The sequence below is a fragment of the Aythya fuligula genome, chromosome 14 (genome assembly GCF_009819795.1).
Source record: "Aythya fuligula isolate bAytFul2 chromosome 14, bAytFul2.pri, whole genome shotgun sequence".
In the NCBI taxonomy this organism is placed as follows: domain Eukaryota; kingdom Metazoa; phylum Chordata; class Aves; order Anseriformes; family Anatidae; genus Aythya; species Aythya fuligula.
In genome coordinates, this window is record NC_045572.1 from 8,198,372 (window position 1) to 8,211,180 (window position 12,809).

The window sequence follows — 12,809 nt, forward strand, 5'->3', positions numbered from 1 at the left end:
ATAAGTACATTGAAGGAGGCTGTAGAGAGGTGGGGGTTGGTCTAGTTTCCCACGTGCCTGGTGACAGGACAATGGGGAATGGGCTAATGTTGCACCAGGGGTGTTTTAAGTTGGATATTAGAACTTCTTTACTGAGAGTGTTGTGAGGAATTGGAATGGGCTGCCCAGGGAAGTGGTGGAGTCACCATCCCTGGAGGTCTTTAAGAGACGTTTAGATGTTGAGCTTAGTGATATGGTTAAGTGGAGAACTTGTTAGTGCTAGGTCAGAGGTTGGACTCAATGATCTTGAGGTCTCTTCCAACCTAGACAATTCTGTGATTCTTCCATCCATCCTACATTTTCTTTATTCTTCCTTTCCTTCATTCCTCCTGCCTATCTGCTTCTCCTCCTCTCCTCTTTACTTTGCCTTTTCTTCTTCCTCCTCTTCATTTTTTCCTTCCTTTATCAAAATGCTTTCCAAATGCCTGCACCACTCTTCCAATCAAGCTCAGACATGCTCTGAGGCAAGACCTCTTCTTCCTCTTCCTCACCACCTTCGGTTGAGTCCTGTACTGTGTCCCTCAGAACTCACTCAGAATCCCTTCCATTCAGCTTTGTACACTCATGAGTACTTTGTAGCACTCATGACAATGATTACTCTTCCAGAGAAATCACTCTCCTCCTCTCGATGACCTGCTGCACACCAGAGGACCTGGATGCGTGCTGCAAACAAGGCTCCTAGACCTCCACACTGCTCAGGTGAGTCTTTCACTCACTTTCACTATACTGCAACCAGCACTCCCTGCACACCGGTGGGCTGCTAGCTCTGCACACACCACGTGGACAGAGCTTCTTGTTTGCTTCTTTGCTTCATTCATTTATTTCTTTCTTCTTTCCTGCTTTGTTTCTACTCCATTCTATGTCTTGCTTGCTTTCTGGCTTGTTTCTTTATTGCGTACATTCTTCTGCATGCATTCTTCTTTTGCATGCATTCTTCTTTTGCATGCATTCTTCTGCATGCATACTTCTTTCCTTCTGTCTCCGTTCTTCTTCTTTAATTTCTTTCCTTCTCTCTGAAAGTTCTTTCAGTTATTTCTAGCTTAATTTTTGTTATGCTTGTATTTCATTCAATGTGTTCCTGCTTTCATTCTTTCTCTTCCTTCCTTCCTTCTATATCTTTGTACCTTCTTTCACTCTGCCAGTTTCTTCTTTCATTCTGCCAATATCTTCCTGCTTCCTTTCTTTCCTCCTCTCCTTCTATCCATTAGTTTCTCTTCCTCTCCACTTCATTTTTCACTTTTCCCTTCCCTGCATTAGCCTTCAGAGCCTTTCCCTTTCCCTCCTTCCCCATCTGTTCTTCTTCCTTCTTCCTTTTTAATTTTTCCCTGCTTTGACAAAATGCTCTCCAAATGCCTGCACCACTCGTCCCATCAAGCTTTGGTATGTTCTTAGGCAAGACCTTCCCTTACTCTTCCTCATTGCCATAAGGCGTGTACAGCATCCCTCAGACCTCACAAGGCAACATCACCTTGGGAATTACTCTTCCAGAGAACTCATTCTCCTCTGCATGGGCTGCTATAGACCAGGAGACTTGGATGCCCACTGCAAACAGTCTCCAAAGACTCCAAACAGCTCAGGTGAGTCTTTCATTTGGCAGCTTGAACTCATCACACCCCAGCACACAAGTCCTCCAAAAATGGGCAAAAGCACAGTGCAGCCACAGCTCTGTCACACTCTCACACACCTCAGGGAAGATGCATTAATTGGGGCTCACTTGCAACCAACATGCTGAATGGAGAGCTCTTGCTTTGCTTTTCAGGCACACATCCACTGCCAGAACAATCCAGCAGCAAGATACTCAGGACCCAGGGAAATTACTCCCAACAGAAATGTCTCATCCCTATATGTCCTTCCTGCTGCCCGCTCACAGTGAACTGGAAAGCACCAGGAAAGCAATGAGATCAGGCAATGGGGCTCTGCTGGTCCATACCTACAGCCATTACCTAGGCTACATTCTGTCCATCCAACATAAACATATTGCAGTTAAATCAGCAAAAATAATGCATTGCTGTTTTGAACACATCTTCTCTGAGTACAAGTCACTTACCTGTAGGATCAGCGCTTGCTTTCTTTGGAAAAAAAAAAAAAAAAAAAAGCATTTCCATGACAGGTGAATGTCTTGTAAAGGGCAATTTCATTGCAAGTTATCCAAGATTTCTGGGGAAGCTGGATGGAAAAATTTCCTTCAGATGTGGGACACCTATGAAATCATTGGACACTATGCACTGCTCCCATATGTGCATTCATGTTTTGGAATGAGCCATACTACAAGAGATGCTCCATTTCCACCAACACCTACCGTGCAAGTACAAAGACTGGGGGAAGCCAAGTGCACAAAGATTACACATACCCCATCATGTCTCCTTAGAAATTGCCTATATTTCTCACTCCACACAGGCACCACGGGAAGGGACAGTTGCCAGTGGGAGAAACTGTTCTCCCCATTGGTACCAACATGCACATCAGAAAGCTCCAAACCTACAGGTATTGCCTAACCAATGTTCAGTCCATCCAACATAAAGGGAATACAAAACAAAACAAAACAAAACAAACAAACAAACAAAAAAAAAAAAACAGCAAAAAAAAAAAATACATCTGTCTCTCAAACGTATTTTTTTTGCATACGAACAACTTACCAGTAGCACCAGTGGTTTCTTGCTCGGAAAAAAAGAATAGATTCATGCATGGAGAATTGGTTTATAAGGGAAATTCTCATTTGAAGTCTTCAGTGATTTCTAGGGAAGCTGGACTGTAAAAGAAAACATCAAGCTCAGTAAAAGCTTGATGTCCCAGTCATGTAAGAGTGTGCAGTGCTCTCTGGTACACAGCTATCACATAGAAAGCTGTCACATAGGAGAGAAGAAAAACAAAGAATCCCATTCCACCTCGTTGAAACACAAGATTTGCCAATAGCGTAAACATGGAGAGCACTTCTTCCCCTCCTCCCCACTTCTTGGTCAATGCCACACTCCGCCTTGCATCCAGCATCACCATTTCACACACACAAGGCTCATTTCCCACTCAACACCATCCTGGCTATTCTAAAATGCGCACCACTTCTCTGTGTCACTCACAAAGTCACTGCCACAACACTTGAACGATGCTCCAGCCCAACAACACAATCCAGCTCCAAACTCACCTCTGAGCACATCACCCTCTGCAGAGCCTCGCCTTCTCCCACACTGCCAGGAGCTTCCCCCCTGCACAAATGACACTCTCAGGGCATTAAACGGGCTCAGCAATCTCAGATGGAAATGGAGAAAGCTGGACCGATGAACAACATTTACAGCAGCTTCTGCTGGAGCAGCCACTCCTCATGCTCAGGAAGACAGGAGTCGTGTGCATTAAAAGGAGCATGACCGGCAGGTCAAGGGAGGTGATCCTCCCCCTCTACTCTGCCCTGGTCAGGCCTCACCTGGAGCACTATGTCCAGTTCTGGGCTCCCCGGTACAAAAAAGACAGGCATCTCCTGGAAAGAGTCCAGTGGAGGGCCACAAAGATGATATGCAGCCTGGAGAATCTTCCCTGTGAGGAAAGACTGAGAGACCTGGGTCTGTTCAGCCCTGAGAAGAGGGATAAGGAGGGATCTTATCAATGTTTACAAATATCTTAAGTGTGGCAGACAGCGGGATTTGGCCAAACTCTTTTCAGTGGTTTGTGGGGACAGGATAAGGGGCAATGGCCAAAAAGTGGAGCACAGGAAGTTCCACACACACATACAAAAGAACTTCTTCATGGTGAGGGTGACGGAGCGCTGCAACAGGCTGCCCAGGGAGGTTGTGGAGTCTCCTTCTCTGGAGATATTCAAGGCCTGTCTGGACACCTACCTGGGCAATCTGCTCTAGGGAACCTGCTTCGGCAGGGCGGGTGAACCCAATGATCTCTTGAGGTCCCTTCCAAGCCCTACAATTCTGTGAGTTAAAGGCCATTTTCCAGACAGCTACAAGAGATGACCATCTCTACCAACACGAACTATGCAAGTGCACAGATTGGGGGGAAGTCAAGTGCACAAAGATTACATGCACCCCATCACAATTCAAGGAAGGAAGGGAGGGAGGAAAGAAGGAAGGGAGGGAATAAGGGAGGGAGGAAGTGGAGAGGAAGGAAGGAAGGAAGGAGAGAAAGAGAGAGAGAAAGAGGGAGAGAAAGAGAGAGAGAGAAAGAGAGAGAGAAAGAGAGAGAGAAAGAGAGAGAGAGAAAGAGAGAGAGAAAGAGAGAGAGAGAAAGAGAGAAAGAAAACACTTTTCATTAGAAAGGTTTCAAGTGCTAACAGAATGCCAAAGAACAGTGCCTGCAGGAATACAACCACTGGACCTACCCCTCACCTCTAGCACTTCTTCAGCACTCTTGGGTGAAAATGCTGCACACCAGTAGGAAAGAGCATTTATGGAATCCATGTCATGACAGCTCTAAGAACAATCAGCTCTGATTTTATTCTGTCAGAGAAAAACTCAGATACTGAATAGCAAGCCTCAGCAAGAAGTTCCAAACAAGGAGTTGACGATATCTTAGATGTATGCCAAAATAGGTGTGAAAGTCAAAATAAATAAATAAATAGATCATAATCACACGTTAAGCCTGTAGAAAGACCAACAATGTAAAGCAAAAAGAACAAGGAGGACAACATTGCTGATTGTTTACACATGTTCCATTAAAAACGCTGTGTGAGAAGGAGCAAGACACCAACATCATTGTGTCATCAGACACTACGACTTAGCAGCATCACATATAGAGAGAAGACTTCAAAGTCCCTCAACTCAAAATCTTTCCCATAAACACAAGGCCTTCCCATAAACACAAGGCCTTCCCATAAACACAGGCAGTGGCCTGTTTCAGATACTGAAGAGCAAATTTCAGGAAAATGTTCCAAAGCATGAACTGAGGACCTCTTGGATGCATGCTGACATAGACGCGAAAGTTTAAAAAACATCATAAGGGGATTACACACAATAAGTCCATAAATCAAACAGCGATGCAATGATGCAATGAAAGAAGAATGAGTAGAACAAACATCAAAGGTGCTTGCCTATCTTGTGTTCCATTACAAGCTCTGTGTGAGAAGGAGGATCGCATCATCTCCACCAAGGCCAACTATGCAAGCGCACAAACAGGGGGAAAGTCAAGTACACAAAGATTACATGCACCCCATCATGTCTCCTTAGAAATTTCCTGTACTGGCTTCTTCCACCAAGGGAAGGGACTGTTGCCAGTGGGAGGAACTGCTCTCCTGGTTCGTACCAAAATGCTCATCCAGAGGCTCCAAACCTACTGGCATTGCCCAGGCAACATTCAGTCCACCCAACAAAAAGGAACACAAATAAACAGCACGTAAATATATATTTGTCTCTCAAACACATATTCTTTGCATATGAAAGACTTACCTGCAGCATCAGTCATCAATTGCTCAGGACTGGATTTTTAGCAGGAGAAGTGGTTTAAAAGGGGCATTCTCATTTGAAGTTATCAGTGATTTCTAAGGAAGCTGGACAGAACAAGCTTTGCAAATCTCCCCAAACATGGGAGAGTGGCGGAGCTCCCTGCCACACAGCTATCACACGGGAAGTGAGAGAGCGACCTGAAAGCCAAAGACAATCACTCAAGGACAACCTCAGCCATCGAAAGGGGTTTACATGCTTTAAGTCCATAAAACAAACACCAAGGCAATGCAAGAAGAACAAGTAAAACAAATACCAAAGGTGTTCGCCTATCTCATGTTCCATTACAAGACCTATGTGTGAAGGAGGAAGACTCCAACAAAGCTGTTTCATAAGCATCATACAACCCAACAACTGCACCCACCTGTAATGAGCGTGAGCTGGGCACAAGGCAACAATCACACCAAATTTACCAGCACTCCCAGGACACAAGAGAGGCCAGTCACTGCAGAGTGCATACTACTGGCACAGTCAGATCCTCTGAAGCAGTCCTTGAATAAAACACCTTGCCTGATGCAGAAAAACAGATCTCTGTTGCACTGTTCTTTGCCCTGGCCTCTGGCTGTGCTCTTCTACCTCTGTATTGCGAAGTACACAAATAGCATGCTCAAAATAGGATAAATATAACATGATTTTTTGCTGCATCTTCCCCTTTACAAACTATTTTCTGCTATTGAAGAGACTGAAAACGTTTTTATGTTTTCGATACTCAGAGTGTCTGGCAGACACTTTGAAAGAACATCAAAGCAGGACAATGTGCAACATGCTACAAGAGCATGTCATCCTTCAAACAGCGATGTCATGACAGCTCTAACAGCAAGGGGAATTGATTTAATTCTGTGAGAAACAGAGAGTTCTGTGAGAGAGTTCCTATCTACGATAGCAAAATCAGCAAACTCAGCTGACGTTAGCAACCTCAGTTGCTACCAGAATAGCAACTGTATAGAAGGATTTGGTACCTTATTTTGCAAAGAAGACTTCCAAAATTTTGTGAGGCATTGGCTGCTACTCATGTACATGTTGAAAGGACATCAAAAAAGGACACCGTATGTCAAACCATTTCTCTGGCCAACAACACAAGTCCACAAACAGGCAAAATCAAACAAATAATAATTCTGTTTTCCTCCACGGAAAGCATTTCTGAGCAAGGCAAATAAATCTCAACACCAACAGATGTAGGAACTAAGACCACCTGCTGGAACCACACAGACCAAGAAGATTTGACGCGTTACCCTTCCACAACAACCTGCACACAATGCATTCATCAGAAAGCTTTCAAGTGCTAGCTGTACACAATAGGATTAGAGGGAGCAGGGAAAGCATAAACTGCCTTTTTGCCTTTCATGGTAAGTCCAACATGAGAACCAAAGGGGAGAATCTTACACATTGTGCAAAGAAAACCCTCAAGTCCCAACTGTCACCTTGCATCATGCTGCCTTCACAGGAGAATCAGGCAAGAGGAAGAAAGACTTTGGGGCATGAAACCACATCAGATATCAGCACGGTCTGACCTCCGTAGCCCCAAAGGAAGTGAATATTGCCTGTTGAAATCTGACAGGCAGAAACCTCTCCATGTCTTCAGCTCCTTCAGCAATCTCACTGAAATTTTTACACACTGGTAACTAACAACATTTGCAGAGACCGTGTCATAACAGCTGTAATGAAGTTTCACGTTCATTTTTTCTGAGAAAAAAAATAATGCTGAACAGCTAAGCTCAGTGATATCTTCCAAATCAGGAATTAAGGGGCTCTTTCAGTCACAAAATAAGAGATGTAAAAGGGTAATTAACACCATCAGTGAATTAAAGACAACGATCCAATAAAAGGAGCAGGATATATGGCCACAATTAGAGCTCGTCTAAAAGGCACCAATAGTGTTCAGCTGGCCAACATCCCATTTCGAACCATGGGTGAGAAGGAGCAAGACACCAACATCACGGTGTTATCAGCATCAGATAGATTGACTTTCCAGCATCATGTACCTAACCCTTCCACAACCACATCTTGACCAAAAACACTAGGAAAACATTCATCAGCAAGTATTCAGGTACTCCAGCTACACGAGAGGAAGGGTCCAGTCCCAGTAGCAGACTCACACTCAGGCCATAGTGCTGTCGGCACTTGCAATTCAAGAAGGTGATGACCAGAGAGCAGCAGTGGACTCGGGGGCTGCACCAGGCTGCCCCAACTATGAGGGGGAGAAAAGGAGACGGGGTGGGAATGGGCTATTAGGAAGGAGAGTGCCAGGAACAGGGCAAGATTAAAGAGCAAGGACACGGGCAATGAAGAGGGAGAGGAAGACAGCGACGAAGAGGGCACGATTAAGGGTCGAGAGGAGGGCGAGTGGCACTAACCGTGTCCAGGAGTCCGGACGGCTCCTGCGGCGTCTCCTTCGGCGCGGGGCCCGGCGGCGGCGGGCAGTTGGGGCTGAAAACCATCAGGTCGCTCTTGCCCGCGCCGTCCGCCACGCACAGGCTCCGGCTCTGGCGCTGCGAGTACGACCAGCTGCCCACCTCGCTGGCGCACACCAGCGTCGCCGGCCCGGGCCCCGCCAGCACGGCCGCCCGCGGCGCCCAGCGCGACGCCCCGTACAGCACCACCGCCAGCAGGAACAGGCTCGACACCGCGCAGATGGCCACCACCAGCCACACGTTCGTCGCCGCCGCCGCCGCCGCCGCCGCCGCGCCGCCCTCCGCGCCCGCCGCCGGCCGCAGCCCCGCCCCCGACGACGACGCCCCCGCCCCCGCCGCCGCCGCCGCCGCCGACAGCGCCGCCTCGGCGCCCTCCACCAGCGACACGCTCAGCGTGGCCGTGGCCGAGCGCGACGGCTCCCCGTGGTCCCGCACCACGATCAGCAGCCTCTGCCGCGGGCCGTCCGCCTCCTCCAGCGCCCGCGCCGTGCTCACCTCGCCGCTGTACAGCCCCACGCGGAACGGGCCCTTGCCCCGCGGCTCCCACAGCTCGTAGCGCAGCCACGCGTTGTAGCCCGAGTCCGCGTCCACCGCGCGGATCTTCGCCACCACCTGCCCCGCCGGCGCCCCCCACGCCGCCCACGCCCACAGCGACCCCGGCGCCGACGCCGACGCCGACGCCTCGCCCGCAGCCCAGGGCCCCGGCCCGCCGCCGGCAGGCGGGAGCAGCGCCGGCGCGTTGTCGTTCTCGTCCACCACGAACAGCTGCACCGTGGCGTTGCCGCACAGCGGCGGCTCGCCCGCGTCCACCGCACGCACCTCGAACTGCAGCACCTGCAGCTCCTCGTAGTCCAGGGGCCGCAGCGCCCACAGCCGCCCGCTCTCCGCGTCCACCGACACGTAGCTCGACGCCGGACGCCACCCCGACCCCGACCCCGCGCCCGACCCCGCGCCCGCGCCCGCGCCGCCCTCCGCCACCGAGTAGCTCACGCGCCCGTTGCCCGCCTCGTCCGGGTCCCGCGCCCACAGCCGCGCCAGCTCCGCGCCCGCCGCGTTGTTCTCCCGCGCCAGCACCGTGTACACGGCCTGCGCGAACGCCGGCGCGTTGTCGTTCACGTCCGACACCGGCACCCGCAGCCCGCGGCTGGCGCGCAGCGGCGGCGCCCCGCCGTCCTCCGCCCGCACCTCCACCTCGTACTCCGACACCCGCTCCCGGTCCAGCGCCTCCCGCAGCACCAGCGAGTACGAGCCCGCGAACGTCGCCACCAGCCCGAACGGCGCCGGCGGCCACACCGCGCAGCGCACCCGCCCGTTCGCCCCCGAGTCCCGGTCCGACACGCTCAGCAGCGCCACCACCGTCCCCACCGACGCGTCCTCGGGCACCGGCACCGACAGCGACGTCACCCACACCTCGGGCGCGTTGTCGTTCACGTCCAGCACCTCTAGCATCACGCTGCAGTGCCCTGATAAAGGCGGAACGCCCTTGTCTCTCGCCGCGATTTGTAATTCATAAAAGCGCACTTCTTCAAAGTCCAAAGGTCCTCGCAGACGGATCTCCCCCGTTTGTGCATCAATGCTGAAGACATCTCTCTTGGTAGCAGGAACTAAACTCACGATGCTGAAAGAAAAGTCGTGATTAATTCCCTCGTCCGGGTCGGTGGCTCCCACTTGAGCCACCAACGTTCCCTCTGTCGCGTTCTCTGGCAGCCGCACTCTATACACCGACTGGTTGAACTGGGGCGCGTTGTCGTTCGCATCCAGCACCGACACCAACAGCACCACCGTGCCTGTCAGTGCCGGCCTGCCCCCGTCAATCGCCGTCAGCACCAGACGGTGCTCAGCCAACGACTCGCGGTCCAGACCTTTCGTCAGCACCAGGAACAGCGACTTCATATTTTCATCTGAAGATTTCACGTCCAAAGCGAAGTGCTCGCTGGGGCTGAGGGTATAGGAGAGCTGCGCGTTGGCTCCGATGTCCGCATCCGACGCGCCCTCCAGCGGGAAGCGGGAATCGGGAGGCGAGTTTTCCGGTAAACTGAGGTTTACCAGAGAGGCGGGGAAGATCGGGGCATTGTCGTTGATGTCGGTGACCTCCACCTCCACGTGGAAGACGCGCAGCGGCCGCTCCAGCAGCACCTCCAGGCGCAGGGCGCAGGGCGCGCTCTTCCCGCACAGCTCCTCCCGGTCCAGCCGCGAGCTCACCACCAGCGCCCCGCTCGCCCCGCTCACCTCCACGCTCGCCCGCCGGCCCTGCGCCACCAGCCGCAGCCGCCGCGCCTCCGCCTCGCCCGCCTCCAGGCCCAGGTCCTGCGCCAGCCGCCCCACCACCGTGCCGCCCTTGGCTTCCTCCGGCACCGAGTAGCGCACCTGCCCGCCGCCCAGCGCCCAGGCCGCCTGCAGTACCAGCACCCGCACCACAGGCCCCCACCTCAGCCGTGCTGGTCTGCAAACGCCCATTGCTGTCACCAATTTCCTCTTCTCTCCACCATGTAGGTACTGATGTGTATATTTATAGTTTCTGGCTGCACTCGGTATCAGGATCTTCTTGCAATGGCTGCGCGTCCTCTTCCTTGCAGCTCTTTCTGTCATCTGCGTTATTTCTCACGGGTACCGGAAGGTGTTCCACTCATCCTCCCCTTTTTCATCATGCGTTTATTATGTCAGAGCGGCATCATGTGGCAGTCTGTAGGTATTGCCTCTTACCGTGCTCTGCATATCGCCCTTAATTAGCTCCGGTTTTGCCATTTTCCATTCCACGCACTTCTGTTTGAGGTTGTTGCCGAGTACTCACCTGCAACGCTTTTCACTGTACTAGTTCAGAAGAAGTGCATATAGTTTTCTTTACAATGTGACGCTAACTAATCATTCACAGTTCTCTTCCAAGTGACACTATCATGCCCTGAAATGTGCTGAATGTATTTGACAGCTCCCAAAATCACCGTGATCGGTGTTCCTGTTAGAAACCTTGAGGTCTAAATGAAGTGTTTCTGAAAACATGCTCTATTTAATGCCGTTCTATTCATACTTTACAACCAAATAAATCTAAACCTCTCTTGTAGACAAAACACCCGGAAGCGGATTCTCAGACTGATCGAGTAACTCTTACAAGGACTGTGAGCAGGGGGTGAAGTCGAAACAGGGAAGCAGATCCCCTTCTTCCACTCGCGGTCGCTGGGTCCTCTCCACGGCTTCCTTCAGTGGGAACTGTGAGGTTCTGCGACAGCTCCTTCCCGGGGGAGATTCCCCGTTTCCTGCCCGCTCTGCTGACAGTGCAGGGTCGTAGTAACCTTGCTGTGAAACGCTCAAAGGAAAGGAGACACGAGGTGAGAGCAAACTCTCACAAGCGCTAGTTCTAAACCTCTCGGAGTGGGGGCCATAGGAGAGCAGAAGGGAGAGGAGACAAGCACATTACGCGTGGATGCTGCAGTCCCTTGGGAGAAAGCGGAATAGTCGTGTTACCGGCGAGATCCTTCCTTCAGACGAGACAGGGCTGAATTTTTCTGCTTTTAAGGGTATCTTCGCCGTTCGTGCTCGCCGTCTTCTGCAGGCACGCCGGCGGGGCGGGATGCTGCCGCTGGCGGCTCAGTGTCACCCCTCGGTACCCACTCCCAGTCCCCGGCAAAGCCCGGTGCGCTGCACTGAGAGGATTCTCGACCACCCTCTGAAGCTCCAGGGCAAAGCCCACCACCTGCCTACATAGCTCTTCTCTGCCCACCTTTGCATCCGCCGTCACCTGCCTCGCGCACCGGCAGCAGCCGCGCTAAAGCCGGGGGCAAGTCGCCGCCTTATCCCTGCAGATCCCGCACACAGAACTTGGTTCAGGAGCACTGACCACGGCTGTGCCTGCTGACCTCTCTGCTCTCCGGCTTCTCGCAGACGCATGCGGAAATCCACCGCTGAAGGTAGTCAGGCTTTCTAGGAACAGCAATCATGTCTCGAGTCCAGATCCGTATCTAGTCCTTGATGCCCGCTGTATTTGGTTTATGCCGTCTTGCCTTTATTCGGTTGAAACTCAAAACGCAAAAGATGAATGCTTCTTCCTCCTGCGTCTTAGCACCTTTACTGTTTTTGTTTTGTTTTATTTTGTTTTGTGTGTGTGTTTTTTTTTTGTTTGTTTGTTGTTTTTTTTTTAATCCCTGCCCACGACAGACTCATCGCCCCGAGGAAATCACTCAGAGACACCACGTTTCCTATCCCAAATCCTTCCACATGGAGCACAGTGGATTTTCAGCCCCCGAAGAAGAAGCGTGGTCTTTCCCTCTGGCGCTGCTCCCCAGCGGAGCAGCCCAGGGAGAACGGTAATCGTGACCTCTGGCAGACACTACCGCAGCCGGGACTGCGACTCCCTAAACCCATGGACACGTTTCTGCCACACCCAGAATGTAACACAGCACGTTTTTTCCTTTTTTTCCATTCTTCAAGTTTAGGTATTTTCTGCGGCTCACTCTGTTACTACCGCAGACGGAAACAAAATCTATCCCGTTCAGTGTAAATGTGTTTTGTTGACTTTTCCAGGCGAAGGCAGATGGTTACTCTGTTATCAAACAGAGGAATTCCACGAGTAAGAATGTACAAGGCACGATTTTGCAAAATTAATCCAGAGACATGTTCCCGACTGCTGAAATTCCTGGAAAATAAGATCTAAATGTAGAGTTGGTCTTTGGTTTGTTTGTTTCAGTTTCGTGTAGTAAAAGGAAGTAAGGGTTTAGGTGGAGATCAGCATCTTGACTCGTGCATAGAAAGAGATGCTGGGACAGATTGTCTATCAACAAAGCCATCGAGATCATTCCACGTGAATCCAGGACGAGATGTGTTTAAGCGGGATATATGTATTTTTTCTTGCTTACCCGCTTGCCAAATTCATCCACTTACCTGGAATAAGTAGATAGCCTCTGGACAAATAGTTTCCTGCCATATTCATAGG

General features: G+C 51.0%; 1 protein-coding gene across 2 annotated transcripts in view; it reads right to left on the reverse strand.

The window, feature by feature from the left end:
- The window catches only part of LOC116494859 (protocadherin alpha-2-like), a 180,544-nt gene extending 169,642 nt beyond the window's left edge, over positions 1 to 10,902 (reverse strand). Inside the window, exon 1 of one of the 2 annotated variants that reach the window (XM_032196969.1) lies at positions 7,829 to 10,902. In XM_032196969.1, the coding sequence (XP_032052860.1) occupies positions 7,829 to 10,474 (2,646 nt within the window). In that variant the 5' untranslated portion in view covers positions 10,475 to 10,902. The remainder of the gene's footprint in view (positions 1 to 7,828) is intronic. The other variant, XM_032196968.1, reaches the window with a different exon arrangement.
- Positions 10,903 to 12,809: the final 1,907 nt, after the last annotated feature.